The sequence below is a fragment of the Chiloscyllium plagiosum genome, chromosome 2 (assembly GCF_004010195.1).
Source record: "Chiloscyllium plagiosum isolate BGI_BamShark_2017 chromosome 2, ASM401019v2, whole genome shotgun sequence".
Taxonomy (NCBI): domain Eukaryota; kingdom Metazoa; phylum Chordata; class Chondrichthyes; order Orectolobiformes; family Hemiscylliidae; genus Chiloscyllium; species Chiloscyllium plagiosum.
The window spans coordinates 50,759,731-50,775,656 of NC_057711.1; the positions used below are offsets into that span (position 1 = coordinate 50,759,731).

At 41.9% G+C, this 15,926-nt stretch overlaps 1 protein-coding gene across 1 annotated transcript in view; it reads right to left on the reverse strand.

The window, feature by feature from the left end:
- Positions 1-8,861: 8,861 nt before the first annotated feature.
- kiaa0825 (KIAA0825 ortholog) overlaps positions 8,862-15,926 on the reverse strand; it is a 403,994-nt gene continuing 396,929 nt past the window's right edge. The window contains exon 18 of the mRNA XM_043709384.1: positions 8,862-9,729. Within this exon, the coding sequence (XP_043565319.1) occupies positions 9,633-9,729 (97 nt within the window). The 3' untranslated portion in view covers positions 8,862-9,632. The remainder of the gene's footprint in view (positions 9,730-15,926) is intronic.

Sequence of the window (15,926 nt, forward strand, 5' to 3'; positions counted from 1 at the left end):
TGTCCTCGGCTGAGTGGGAGGGGGAGTTGAAATGTTGGGCCAAGGGGCGATGTGGTTGATTGGTGCGGGTGTCCCGGAGATGTTCCCTAAAGCGCTCTGCTAGGAGGCGTCCAGTCTCCCCAACGTACAGGAGACCACATCGGGAGCAACAGATACAATAAATGATATTAGTGGATGTGCAGGTAAAACTTTGATGGATGTGGAAGGCTCCTTTAGGGCCTTGGATGGAGGTGAGGGAGGAGGTGTGGGCGCAGGTTTTGCAATTCCTGCGGTGGCAGGGGTTGCAGGTAAAACTTTGATGGATGTGGAAGGCTCCTTTGCAGGTAAATACAGTGTTGAGCAATTTTGAGGGTCATACCTGAGGGAGAATAAAGTGAAATGGAACTTGGATTTTAAAGATTAAATTATGAAAATAACTTGCAAACATTAATTCTTTTGAGGTTAGAAAAGTAAGGGTTGATTTTATAAAATTTTGAAAGCGATTGAGAGGTTCCAATCAAAATACAGTGTTAGGGAAGTTAAAGTCACCCATGACAACAACCCTGTTACTTCTGCACCTTTCTAAAATCTGCCTCACGATCTGCTCCTCTTTGTCTCTGTTACCATTGGGGGGTCTGTAGAAAGCTCCCAATAAAGTGATGCTCCTTTCCTGTTTCTGACTTCCACTCATTCTGACTCTGTTGACAAACCCTCCTCGACAACCTTCCTTTCTGCAGTTGTGATACTATCCCTGATTAGCAATGAGAATCCCCCACCTCTTATACCTTCCCCCCACCCTATTCCTTTTGAAGCATCTAAGCCCTGGAACATAGAATATTCCTTCCCCTGTGATATCCAAGTCTTTGTAATAGCCACAACATCATATTTCCAAGTATGGATCCATGCTCTAGGTTCATCACCCTTATTCCTGATACGCCTTGCATTAAATACACACTTCAACCCATCACACTGACTGCAACTTTGCACTATCAAATGCCTATTCCTCCTCACAGACTCTCTGGTTGCACACTGCGTACTGTTTCTGGTTGTTCACTAGCTACTCCATCTGCAGATCCGTAGCTCTGGTTCCCAATCCCCTGCCAAACTACTTTAAACCCTTCCGAAGAGCTCTAGCAAACCTCCCGCCGGTGATATTGGTGCCCCTCCAGTTCAGGTGCAACCCGGCCTTCTTGTACAGGTCCCATCTTCCTCAGAAGGTACCCCAAAAGATTTGCATATCTGAAGCACTCCCTCCTACATCGGTCTTGCAGCCACACGTTCACCTGCACTCGCGCTCTGTTCCTAGCCTTACTAGCCCGTGGCACCGGTAGCAATCCCGAGATTACTACTCTGCTCATCCTGCATTTTAGCTTCCGACCTAACTTCGTATATTCTCTTTTCAGGTCCTCACCCCTATTCCTAGTTATGTCATTGCTGCTGATGTGTACCACAACTTCTATCTGCTCTCCTTCCCCCTTAAGAATCCTATAGACATCCCTGACTCTGGCACCCAGGAGGCAACATACCATGTGGGAGTCTTGTTTGTGACCACAGAATCTCCTGTCTGTTCTTCTCACCACTGAGTCACCTATCACTACCGTTCTTCTATTTTTCCCCCTTCCCTTCTTGTCCACAGAGCCAGGTTCAGTACCAGAGATCTGGTCACTGTGGCTTTCCCTTGGTATCCATTCCCCAACAGTATCCAAAACGGTATTGTTGAGGGAGATGGCCTCAGGGGGTCCTGCCCTGTGCCTATTCCCTTTCCCTCTCCTGACGATCACCCAGCTACCTTTATCCTGTAATTTAGGTCTGATAGCCTCCCTATAACTCCTCTCTATCAGCCCCTTAGCCTCCTGAATGATCTGAAGTTCATCCAGCTCCAGCTTCAGTCTGTGAGGAGCTGGATTTGGGTGCAGTTCTCGCAGGCAAAGTCAGCAGGGATACTTGTGGTGACCCTTACCTCCCACATCCTGCAAGAGGAGTATGCAACTGCCCTACCCACCATCCCCTCAGCTCTAAATTGCCAAGAGGAATTGAATAAATAAGTTTTAAATAGTTTGGATGGAGCAGTTTTTGTCAAGTGTATCAGAAAGGATTCCTGACTCAATATGTAGATGGGCCAACTGGAGGGGAGGACATATTGGATTCGGTGCTTGGCAACAAACCAGGCCAAGTTTTAGATCTCTCAGTAGGAGAGCATTTTGGTGATAGTGATCACAAATCACTGACCTTTACTTTTGTCATGGAGAGGGATAGGAGCAGATGGTTTGGGAAAACATTTAATTGAGGGAGGGCGAATTACAATGCTATTAGGCAGGAACTGTGATGCCCTAAAATTGGGAACAGATGTTCTCAGGGAAATGCACAACAGAAATGTGGATGTTATTTAGGGAACACTTGCTGATAGTGCTGGACAGATTTGTCCCACTGTGGCAAGGAAGGGATGGTAGGGTGAAGGGACCACGGGTGACAAGGGATGTGGAACATCTAGTCAAGAGGAAGAAGGAAGCTTACATAAGGTTGAGAAGCAAGGACGAAAGAGGGCTCACGAGGGTTACAAGGTGGCCAGGAAGGAACTGAAGAATGGACTTAGAAGAGCTAGAAAGGGACATGGAAAAGCTTTAGTGGGTAGGATTAAAGAAAACTGTAAGGCATTCTACACCTATGTGAGGAACAAAAGGGTGGCCAGAGGAGAGAACCGATCAGGGATAGTGGAGGGAACTTGTGCCTGGAGTTGACGAAGTAGGGAAGGACCTTAATGATACTTTGCTTTAGTATTCACTACTGAGACAGACCTAGACATTTGTGAGGACAGTGTGAAACAGGCTGATATGCTCAAACAGGCTGAGATTAAGAAGGAGAATGTACAGAAAGTTTGAAAACATAAGGAAAGATAAGTCCCCTGGGCCAGACAGGATATACCCAAGGTTACTACGGGAAGTGAGGAAAGAGATTTCTGTGCCTTTGGCAATGATCTTTGCATCCTCGCAGTCCACTGGGGTACTGCCAGATGATTAGAAGGTGGTAAATGTTATTCCCTTGACAAGAAAGGGAGCAGGGATAATCAGGGGAGTTACAGACCAGTCAGTCTTATGTCTATGGTGGGCAAATTATTGGAGAGGATTCTGAGAGACAGGATTTATTATTACTTGGAAAACCATAGTTTGATTAGAGTGAGTCAGCATGGATTTATGGGGGGCAAGTCATGCTTCATAAAACTTATTGAATTATTTGAGAATGAGACAAAACACAGTGATGAAGGTCGAGCAGTGAATATGGTGTACATGGATTTAAGCAAGAAGCTTGATAAAGTTCCCTTGATATGGTAAGCTCATTCAGAAAGGAAAGAGGCATGGGATACAGGGAAATCTGACTGTCTGGATGCAGAACTGGCTGGTCCATGGAAGACAGAGGGTGGTAGTAGATGGAAAGTATTCAGCCTGAAGCTTGGTGATGAGTGGTATTCTGCAGCAATCTGTTCTGGGATGTCTGCTCTTTCTGATTTTTATAAATGACTTGGATGAGGAAGTGGAAGGGTGGGTTAGTACGTTTGCCAATGACATGAAGGTTGTTCGAGTGGTACATAGTGTGGAAGACTGTTATAAGTTGTAACGGGACATTGACAGAATGCAGAACTGGAATTCAACCTGGATAAGTGATTCATTTGGAAGGGTGAATTTGAATACAGAATATAAGGTTAAAAGCAGGATTCTTGGCAGTGTGGAGGAACAGAGGATCTTGGGGTCCATGTCTATGGATCCCTCAAAGTTGCCACCCAAGTTGATAATGTTGTTAAGAAGGCATATGGTGTGTTGGCTTTCATTAGCAGGAGGATTGAGGTTAAGAGTTGCAAAGTTATGCTGCAACTCTATAGAGCTGAAAATGTGTTGCTGGAAAAGCGCAGCAGGTCAGGCAGCATCCAAGGAACAGGAGAATCGACGTTTCGGGCATAAGCCCTTCTTCAGGAAGGGCTTATGCCCGAAACGTCGATTCTCCTGTTCCTTGGATGCTGCCTGACCTGCTGTGCTTTTCCAGCAACACATTTTCAGCTCGGATCTCCAGCATCTGCAGCCCTCACTTTCTCCTGCAACTCTATAGAGCCCTGGTTAGACCATATTTGGAATATTGTGCTCAGTTCAGGTCGCCTCATTATAGGAAGGATGTGGAAGCATTAGATAGGGTGCAGAGGAGATTTACCAGGATGCTACCTGGACTGGAGGGCATGTCTTATGAAGAAAGATTGAGGGAGCTAGGGCTTTTCTCACTGGAGCAAAGAAGGATCAGAGGTAACTTGATGGAGCTGTACAAGATTATGAGAGGCATAGGTAGAGTGAATAATCAGAGACATTTTCCTCGGGCAGAAATGGCTATCACAAGGTGGCATAACTTTAAGCAACTTGGAGGAAGGTTTAGGGGAGATGTCAGAGTTCAGTTCTTTACACAAATGCACTGCCAGCAGTGGTTGTAGAGTCAGATACATTAGGATCATTCAAGCGACTGTTGGATAGGCACATGAATGATAGTAAAATAAAGGGTATGTAGGTTAGTTTGATCTATAAGGTCAGCACAACATCGAGGGCCGAAGGGCCTGTATTGTACTGTTCTATGTTCTAAGAGGACAAAGAGGGTCCGTGAAACTGCTTCTGCTGGTTCAGGAATGTAGGACTTAGAGACATAACTTAGACATTAGTGCCAAACATTTCAGGAATTAATTTAGGAAAGACATCTTTACAAAGTAAAAGGTGGTCGAAGTCTGGAACTCTTTTAGAATCACTGGGTGTTGACAGTATGAATGAGGTGTTTGGATTTTCCTATACCTTTGGATTTGAGTGGCTGTGTTCCTGAAAATATGGACATCAATTTTGAGGTGAATCAGTCCCTTATTGAAAAAGGTAAAAGAAGATGCAAAGTTGTCTATTTTGTTTCACAGAATCTACCAAGAAGATACAAAAGCAGAGACGACAGTCACAGTCGGATGGATAAATTCCTCCCAGAGGAATAGGTTGGATCAACACTGGGAATCAACAACAAAATCTTTAACTGGTTTAAGCACAAATGAAAGCAAATGAAAGTTTAAAAATATCTACAGCCAATAAAGTGACAACAAAATCAAAGCTCTAGGATTGCGGAATTAGAAAAAAAAACCTTTAATCACACAGGAAAGAGATTTTAATGGTTCAGTACAAAATTATAAACATTGAAGTTTCAGGCAGGGTGGATTCTAGTCAGCTATACTGGCAGAAGCCAATTATTTGTAGTACATCTTTGTCACTATGTGCTAGACATATTTCAAGAAAAACTGTAATCCTAGGAAACAGTCCATCAGGAGGTAACACAACAGCAGTAAGTAGCTAATTAAATGTGATCCAGAAAAAAGGAGATACAGTAGTGCCTCGACATATGAACGACCCCGTTCACGTACAAATCGGTTTACGAACAGGATTGTATGTAAAATATTGCTTCAACGTACGTACGAAATTCAAGGTACGAACGCAAAAAGCCCGTGTGCGACCACGTAGTTTCATTGTTCTGCTTTGCTACGCGCTTGTTGAATGCAAAAGCTTTCGGGCCCCACGTGATCTCATACAGTTCGTCTTTGGCGTGTGCGCTGTGAACAGCCATCCAAGCATTCTTACGCTATCCAAATAATGGGGAAAATTGATTCCGTTTGCGAACTTTTCGGTTCGCAAACCAGATCCTGGAACGGATTAAGTTCGTAAGTTGAGGCGCTACTGTACTTAAATCCATACTGGATCTAATCAGTTTTCGACATTCAGAAGCCATTGATCTACATGAATGGTCGCTGGACGCTGCACAAGAAACACATCAGCAAGCTGTGGATATGCTGAAGAGCTTTTCCAGGCAAAACCTTGACCAAACTATTGAGCTTCTAGACATGCTGAGTGCCTCGACTAAGCTTAGATCATCAGAATGAGCTTGAAACAAGAATTAGCATTCTAACAGAATCAGTCCAACACAGGCACCTCCAAATCATAACGGAATCAGACTACTGAACTAAAAGTCTAGCTGTTAGCAGTCAAACAACACAAGTAAATCTGGACAGCTGAAAACAAAAAGCTTGTAGAACATTTACAAAAATCTTGTACACATACAACTTGTGTTCCCAGAGAACTGATTAAACTAGGATATTGTATAAGGAAAAATCCTCTGTTGCAGAAACATTCAGAATTCCAAGATCACAGTGAATGTTTAAATGAAGAAAACCTTCTGCTCATGAGAAAACTGGGAAAAAACCCATTATTTTTCTTCTCTCATTAATGACATAGGTCATCTGCATGACGACGTTGAGCTTTCAAATCAGCAGATCAGAATATTACACAGAAATTTCCCATTGATCCTGCTCCAATGATTTATTACGTTGTCAATTATGTTGCAGTTCCACTTTCTCATGGAGTTTCTGAGATATCAATGACTGCAGCCTTACAGTGTAGAAGTTGTGGAAGTGATATCACAATCTTTATAAACAGAAATTTGTACCCTGTAAGTAGTGCAGAAATATTCACAAGTGCTGTCGCTCAAGAATGAGCCATTGTATAGCTGCTTTTCCTTTCCACCAAGGTGCTAGTGCTCCAAGGAAAGAGAATACATAGGTACTATATGTTCTAGAAGAGATAATTCTGTTGGAGATTAGTCCCTTAAGCAAAAGAGACCTACGGGGAGAGTTTGAATTCATGGTTACATTAATGGTTAAAAAAAAAGGATGCTGTAAAAGAACTTGGAAGGTAAGACATAGAGTAAAAGTATAATTCAGTTTTAAAGCTTTACTCCAGTACCGTTACCAAGCATGAGCTAAAGGAGCTATATTATAGTGACATCCAATCAGTTGGAATTGTGCTTGAGTTCCAGATTAGATGCTCTCTCTCACTTATTATCTCTTGTAAATAGTTATGTTCAATGTAGCTTGTTAATATTCATTCGAATGAGTGTGGACCTTATCGGACTGAAACCTGCGCTGCTTATTTGAATTTTGTAAATTGAGTTGTTGGTCAGTTTGTCTCGTCAGTTGATTTTTTTTTGTAAACATTTCATCCTTATATCTATCTTTTAGGCGACAGTTTCAATGCTTGTAGCCTCCGGATGAAGTGAACCAATAACAAGTCCAACCACAACCTGAGCTACAGATCTTCACAAAAGTCTTTTTGTAGATCTTTGGCAAAAGTTATGGTGGGAGATAGGGACAACCCTTGTGGAAATTCTATGGCATTGTGCAAGAAAATACAAAATACACAAAATTGAAATGAACTATGGTCATCCTCTGTCATGGTTTCAGTGGTTACCTGAGGTTATTTGTAACATAAAAGGTAAGTATTTACTATTCAAATTTACCTTCCTGGCTGTCCCCGGCTTGTGCTGGCTCAACTCCCACTGCTGAAATGGAAGCTGCTGATTCACGAGGCAAATATTTTATGTTCAAACTTACCTTCTTGGCTGGCCCCTGGCTCACACTCTCACAACTCCCATTGCTGAAACAACTTCTAATTCAATTGGGATTTATCCATATTTGGGAAGCTGATTCTGGAGGCAAAGAGTGTAATCTTGAATTTTATTTCCTGTGACTTGTGCTCCATATTTTCTCGGTGATCCTCTTCCAAAAATTGGCAGAGTTGTGGATAATGAGAAAGGTTGTCAAAGGATACAGTAGGATATAGATCAATTTGAAATTTGGGTAGAGAAACAGCAGATGTAATTCAATCCGGATCAGTGTGAGGTGATGCATTTTGGGAGGTCAAATGAAGAAGAAAGTACATAGTAAAATAGGAGCATTGACATACAGAGAGACCTTTGGGTGTAAGTCCACATCTCCCTGAAAGCAGCAACAGAGTTAAATAATGGAAAATAGAAGGTCTATAGCATGCTTGCCTTCATCGATTGGAACATTAAGTATAAAAGTAGCCACATAATGTAGCAACTATTTAAAACTTTAGTTAGAGCATATTTGGAGTATTGTGTATGCAATTTTGGTTGCCACACTATAGCACGGATGTGGAGGATTTGGAGAGAGTGCAAAAGAGGTTTACCAGGACGTTGCCTAGATTGGCGCACATTAGCTGTAAGTAAAGGTTGTTTTCGCTAGCGCATCAGAGGCAGAGGGGCGACCTGATAGAAAGATATAAAATTATGAAAAGCATAGATAGCGTGGATAGTCAAATCTTCATTCTCAGGGTGGAAATATCAAATTGCAGTGAGTAATAGGCTTAAAGCATGTGGTGGAAATTTTAAAGGTGTGCGAGGCATGTTTTTACACATAGGGTGGTAGATGTCTTGAATGCGTGCCAAGTGAGGTAGTAGAAGCAGATATGATAGCAATGTTTAAGAGACATTTTGATAGACACGTGAACAGGCAAGGAGTAGAGGGATATGGACCATGTACAAGCAGATGGGATTAGTTTAGAATTGAAACATGGTTGGCACAGACATGCGCTGAACAGCCTGTGTGTGCCGTACTGTTTTATGTCTGTTCAATGTATATTCCACTTATATATTTTGTGACACTGATGTACCCTTCATAACGGCTGTTCAGATAGAATATGTATTTTTCAGATCGTTCAGTCAATTCTGTTTTAAAAATCAGAATCCTCCATTTCATAGACTCATCAATATCAGGTTAACTTTTGATTCACATGCAATTTCAGAATGCTTCATAATTTTGTCAGTAATGGTCAATTGATTTAATAGAAATCGGATTTCTTCATACATTTTGCTTGACAGTGTTGAAATCCTTAGAACAATAATAAACACAAAGATACAGTAGCAAAATTCTACTAACCACAGTTCAATATTTTAAATTTATTTCCATCAGATTTGTGCTCCAATTGCTCTTCCAAAGCTCCCACTTTCACTATGAGCAGGTTTTTTTTCAATTGCTGGTACAGTATTTGTTTCTATTTTTACAGCCTCACCTTCTATTGCATATATTCCACAAGACATTGATAGAGACAATAATATCTGATCTGTTATTCTAGATCAAATCTACTAGATGAATTCTAATAATAACAGAACACATTCCATTGAAGACATTGTATGATGCCTACAGGATTATTTAAAACAACCTTTAAGAAAACACACTTGTTTAAAAACATACAAGTCAATTCTAACATCAAGATACAGAGTGATTTATTATAAAGACATGGAAAGGAGTACAGTAACTATCCTCATTCAATATTCACAAACATGCATTTCCAGCAGGGGCCACTAATGATCAGGAGACATAGTGACTGTTGTTTCTCTTCCAGTGGGTATGATACCAAGTCTAAAACTGGCATTACCTTGTTGGTGAAGATCAGCGAACTAATGTAGACTTCATATAAACTGGGGAAATTCCTGTTCTGTGTAGTTCAGTTGTGCACCCTTTAAGCGATCAGACAGGCGTTTAATTCCAACCAAACATAAAGACATGTAAAACTTAAATGTATTAAAATTCAACTACTTTCTTCAGAATTCAATGCGAATCTAAATTAACACATCAAACTGCATATTTTGACAATATAACTAATGGACAACTTCCTCATAACATAAGACATGTTTAGTTACTGTTCATGTTCTTCCATTGCTGCATTATTTTTGATAAAACATTTAACTATTCAGTTGGACAAAAAGCAAAGCAGCAAAACTGAACTACTTATATTGCTACTCTAAATTTGGCTGTCCTTGTGAAAATACAGCTTTCGCAGGTTATCTACCATATCCTGTTCTTTGGCATCAAGAGTTCTGTCAGCTTGCATTTCCCATCTGGAAGATATAATCAAACAATATAGCAGATTAACAATAGCTCTTGATGCACTAATATATTATCTAAAACAAAGTAGTATCCATGTATATGATAAAAAACTTTAAAATATAAATAAATTTCTCATCTGGCTAATATTAGCAAAACTAAGTTATTGTTTGTCAACATTGCCAAGAATAATTTGAAATTATTTGAGAAAGTTAATTGCTTTTCACATCCATTCTTTTTTTAGTGCACTGGGCCATGGGAACCACACAGGTACTAAATCTGCCTGACTCACCAAACCTCAACTTTGATCGTCAATTGTGGCTCAGTTGCGCTCTGGTCTTTGAATTACAAATCTCTGGGATCAAGTTCCACTCCAAGACTTGAACATGAAAATCTAGGCTGAAACTGTAGTGCTAAGAGAATGCTCTGCTGGTGATGGTACTGGTGCTGAATTTAGATATTCCCTCAAGGCTCTGTCCTTTCTTATCAGGTGAATATAAATGATGCTATTGTTGTATTTTGAAGATGATCAGGACAACTAACACAGTATTCTAGTTAATGTTTAACATCACAAAAATAGATTACCTTGTCATTATCACAGCTATTTCTGGGAGCTTGCTATGTGTGAATTGACTGCTGTGTTTCTGACATTACAACAATGACTACGCTTCAAAAATATTCAATTGGCTGTAAAGTGCTTTAAGACACTCAGTGCTCATGGAAAATGATATATGAATCGAAGCTCTTTAATGTTCAGTTGTCATAAATGCCCTCAACTGATTAGCAGCTATATGCTGGGACAATAGTATGTTTGGATAATTGGATGCACAGTTATTTGGAGACTATTGCACAGTTTTGCCCTGGGATCAGACCAGTAGGAAGTTTTAGCTTCTAATCTACCTGTTCACTTTTGGTGCCGCCTTATGCAAATGGTAAAATTGTTTTTGTCATTGGCATAGTATTGAGAATATGCAAACTGATAGAGCAGTAGCTCAAAATTTGTCAGTGAAAAACGTCTTATTCCACATATTAAAAATTATTTTTCCAATGAAATACACAAGTGGTTGTATTCATAATTAGGCAGAAACTAAGAAACATTAATACACGAATAAAAACTGGGCATGCTTAAATGTTTAAAGAGCATCATGTTTTGAGCTCCTGGCCCCATAACACGCCTAGGTGGAGTTGGGTACTGCAGATGCAGGAAATTAGAGTCAAGATTAGAGTGGTGCTGGCTAAGCACAGCAGGTCAGGCAGCATCCAGGAACAGAAATATCAATGTTTCGGGTAAAAGCTCTTCATCAGGAATCCATAAGATGCCTGCCTGACATGAAATCTATCAGAATTTACCTGGAGAGCATCCCAAACACCTCTGCAAAAAAAAACATGGCTGGGCGGCAACTGAAACCAGGAACTAACCGGACAAATCGGAACACGTAGAAACGTATCTTCTCCACTGGGTCCTAAACACACTCCCTCCGGTTAAAAAAACACAGAACACTACCTGCTACACTGGATCCTAAGCAGACCCTCCTCAAAATACACCAAACTGCAACCTACCCCTGCTCCATAGGGTCCTCAGAAGGATCACTTTAACTGGAAGCAGTCAGAATTCACTCCACCAGACCACTCAAATGTAAGAAACCTGCGAGGAAGCGGGGTAAGAGTGGTAGCCTGCTAGTAAAACTGAGACTACGCGGTTTCAAGACTCTCCCCCCCCACCCTACTCCGAGCAAATGTACAATCTCTGGAGAACAAGATGGATGAACTCAGATCACAGCTCAGCTTCCAGCATGAACTGCGGGACTGCTGCGCAGTCTGCCTCACGGAAACCTGGCTCAACTCATCCATTCCCGACTGCGCATTTCAGGCTGATGGTTTTTCTATCCGTTGTATGGACCGCACAGCATCCTTGGGTAAGACAAAGGGTGGAGGTGTTTGCTTTTTAATCAACAACTTGTGGTGCGTGGACAATGCAACCCTGGGCAGCCATCGCTCCCCAAACCTTGAACTCCTCACCATCAAATGCCGCCCCTTCTATCTACCATGGGAATTTACCGCTGCTGTACTAACTGCTGTGTACATACCGCCACAAGCAAAGGTGGAGGAAGCTCTGGATGTGCTGTACTCTACCACTAACACCCTGGAGACAGAACACCCTGAGGCCCTGTTTATTGTGACTGGCAACTTAAATCAAGCCAATCTAAGGAAGGTGTTGCCCAAGTACCACCAGAACATTACCTGCCCCATTAGGGGCCTGAACATTTTAAACCACTGTGAAGGATGCCTACCGTTCCATCCCCCGCCCTCATTGCGGGAACTCCAACTACAATGCCATGTTTTTTCTCCCGGCTTACAGGCAAAAGCTCAAGCAGGAGACCCCCTCACGGATACAGGTCCAGTGCTGGTCGGAGGAGGCAGAGGATCAACTCCGGTGCTGTTTGGAATCGGCTGATTGGGCCGAGTTCAAACAGTCCGCAGGTACCTTGAAAAAGTACACCACCACCGTCACAGACTTTATCAGCAAGTGTGTGGAGGATTGCATACCGAGGAAGTCAAGCCAGGTGTTCCCCAACAAGAAACCCTGGATGACTCAGGACATACAGAACTTGTTAAAAACCAGGCGTGAACCCTTCAGATCAGGAGACCCATTCAAATAAAAGGAATCCAAGTATGACTTTCGCAGAGCCATTAAGACAGCCAAGGACTAATAGCGATCCAAACTAGACACCCAGACAGACACCCGGTGACTATGGCAAGGACTGGTTGACATCAGAGGTTCTAAAAAAAAGTGCAAGATAGCAGACAATGACATATCCCTCTCAGATCACCTCAACACCTTCTATGTTGGCTTTGAGCAGAATTTTGGCAGGAAGTATCACCTATTCCAACAAGTCCTGATGAACCTATCCCACCAGTCACTGCATCAGAGGTCAGATCAGTTTTCCTTCATGTGAATCCAAAGAAAGCGATGGGACCAAACGGAGTACCAGGCCGTGCACTCAGAGCATGAGCAGGTCAACTGGTAGAGGTCTTCTCAGACATCTTCAACCACTCCCTGCAGCAGGCCACTATCCCTGTCTGTTTCAAGAGGGCCAACATTATCTCTGTGCCTAAGAAGGCTCATGCAGCATGTCTCAATGACTGTCACCCAGTGGCCCTAACTTCGGTGTTCATGAAGTGCTTTGAAAGACCGGTCATGGCATTAAACAACTCTAGCCTCCCCACTACTCTTGACCCATTCCAATTTGCCAATCTGACCAACAGATCCAGATCACTTGTCCTTCACTCCTCCCTAGAACATCTTGACACCAAGAACAGCTATTAAGAATCCTACTCATTTACTACAGTTCAGCCTTCAACACTATTATCCCCTCGAGACTGATTACTAAACTTAGTGATCTCAGACTCGGCCCAACTTTCTGCAACTGGATTCTCAGTTTCCTGACCCACAGGCCACAATCAGTGAAGATTGAGAACTATATTTCATTGTCACTAACACTCAACACTGGAGCCTCCCAGGGGTGCTTATTCACTGTATACCCATGACTGTGTCGCCAAATACCAGACTAATGCCATTTTCAAGTTCACTGAAAATATCACCATAGTTGGTCGAATCTCAGATGGCTATGATACAGACTACAGATGGGAGGTGGAAGGCATGGAAAAATGGTACACTGAGAACAACCTAGCTCTCAATGCTAACAAGACCAAGGAACTCATTATTGATTTTCAGTGGGATGTTACTCATTCCCCCTACACATTAACAGCACAGAGGTGGAACAAGTGGAAAGTGTCAAGCTCCTGGGAGTGGTCATCCACAACAAGCTTTCTTGGACTCTTCATGTGGATGCACTGGTTACAAAGGCCCAACAAAGGCCCAATGGCATGACGGCGAATACCCTTGCCAACTTTTATAGGTGCGCCATCACAAGAGCATTCTGTCTGGATGTATCACTACCTGGTATGGCAACTGTACCATTCAAGAATGCCAACTGTACCATTCAAGATCAGAGACAGTTACAGAGAGTGGTGAACTCAGCATGGACAATCACAAATGCCAATCTCCCATCTATAGAATCCCGCTGTTAAGGAAAGGCTGCCAGAATTCTTAAAGGTCCACCCCACTCTGCAATGTTTTTCTACAACCTCTACCATCGGGAAGAAGGTATAGAAGCCTGAACACATGCATCAGCAATTTCGCAACAGTTTCTACCCTACTGTTGTTAAAATACTGAATGAACTCACAAACTCTTAACATTCGCCTATACCTGTGTTTTTGTTATTGCCGCAGTTTACCTATTATTTACTTATCTATGCTACTTAACTCTGTGATCTGCCTGTATTGTTCACAAGACAAAGCTTTTCACTGTGACTCGGTACAAATTCAATTCAATTCAATTCAATTCAGCATGATACTTGTGAAGATATTTCTGATAAACAAAATAAAAAAGAACCAGTGGTATTTTCTGGACTATACACGAACATAACCCTTTATGAAAGGATAAATTTTGAAATAAAATGCTGAAATGCACATAGATATATATTTTAACATTATCATGATGTTGCACCACGGACAGGGATACATATGGTGATTTCTGGAAAAACAACAGTTAGCAGGAATAACAGGACAGAGGAAAGAGGAAAAAACAGGAGAATTCCCACAGATCTCACTCCTGTGGATATCAACACAAAATGGTCATTCATTGATTCTTTTGGGAAAACTTCAGCTGAGAAGCAAACGACAAGGAGACACATTAAATACACCATGAATTTTAACCATAAGTTGTGACTGTCCTCGAGAAATTTAATTTCCAAACATTGATAAGACTAAAAATTAATAACAAAAACAGAAATTGCTGGAACAACTCGGCAGGTCTGGCAGCATCTGTAGAGAGAAAGCAGAGTTATCATTTTGGGGCCAGTGAACTCTTTGTCAGAAATGATTTCAGCTCGGAAAAGATTGGTATATATGCTGATGTTAGCAAGGGAGTAGAGGGAAGAAGTAAATGATAAGTGGAGATGGAGCCCAGAGAGAAAGAGAGAACAGTTGGGCAGACAAAGAAATGGGTAAAGGTCAGCCTGGGAGAAAATGGGGAGTTTTTGTTTACAGCCCATGTAATGACAAGGTCTGGTGTGTGAATGTTTGATATAGTGTATTAATGGACTTCTTTGAACCAATGCAAGTTCCTTCTCTCAATATTTGGGGTACAGTCGGTTCTGCTATAATGCGCATTTCTTCAATGTGAATTGGCTTTAACGCGATTGAAGAATTTAGACCACTACTTGTAGAACATGAACTTTCCTTACGTGTTTTGACTATAATGCAATTCCTAGCCCATGGTTTGAATGGTGTTGCTATTATGTGATTTTCTTAAAATGCAGAATCGCACTGGAACTGAACTATCGCATTATATCAGAACAGACCAAGTGTTTGACTGGTGGAATCAAATCACCAAATGTTTGTGAATATAAAGCTGAGTGTCTGAAAACATGATTGAATCGTCAATGGAGCGTCAGCGAAGGATAATTGAGGGAGTGTGGTTGATGTATAAATGGCCTTTCAGAAGATACTTTAAAAAAAGTCTTCACTCATGGGATCTGGGTATTGCTGGCTGTGTCAGCATTTATTACCCATTTGTAGTTGACTCTGACAAAGTGGTGTTGAGCTACTTTCTTGAACCACTGCAGTCCATGTGCTGTAGATTGATCCACAATGCTGCTAAGGCAGGAATTCCAGGATTTTGCACAACAATACTGTCAGGATAGTGAGTGGCTCGCAGGTGGTGGTGTTCCTTGTCCTTCTACGTGGTAGTGATCATGGGTTTGCAAGGCACTAAGGATCTTTGATAAATTGCTGCAGTGCATCTTGTAGATAGTACACTCTGCTAATAAAAGGGTCAGTAATGGAGGAAGTGGATATTTGTGGACGTGGTGCTCGGCAAGTGTGCTGCTTTGGTCTGAATACTAGATTCACGAGTATTGTTGGAATTGCACTCATACTGGCAGGTGGAGCAGGCAGAGAGAGAAAAGTAGTTGGGCAGACAAAGGAATGATCAAGCTCAGTCTGGGAGAATCAATAGCTGCTAATGGGGACCATTAGTGGTTGACAGTGGGTTGTCTGTGGTAACAAACCATCTGAGGACAAGAGCTGGAAAAGCGCAGCAGGTCAGGCAGCATTCAAGGTGCAGGAGAATCGACGTTTCGGGCA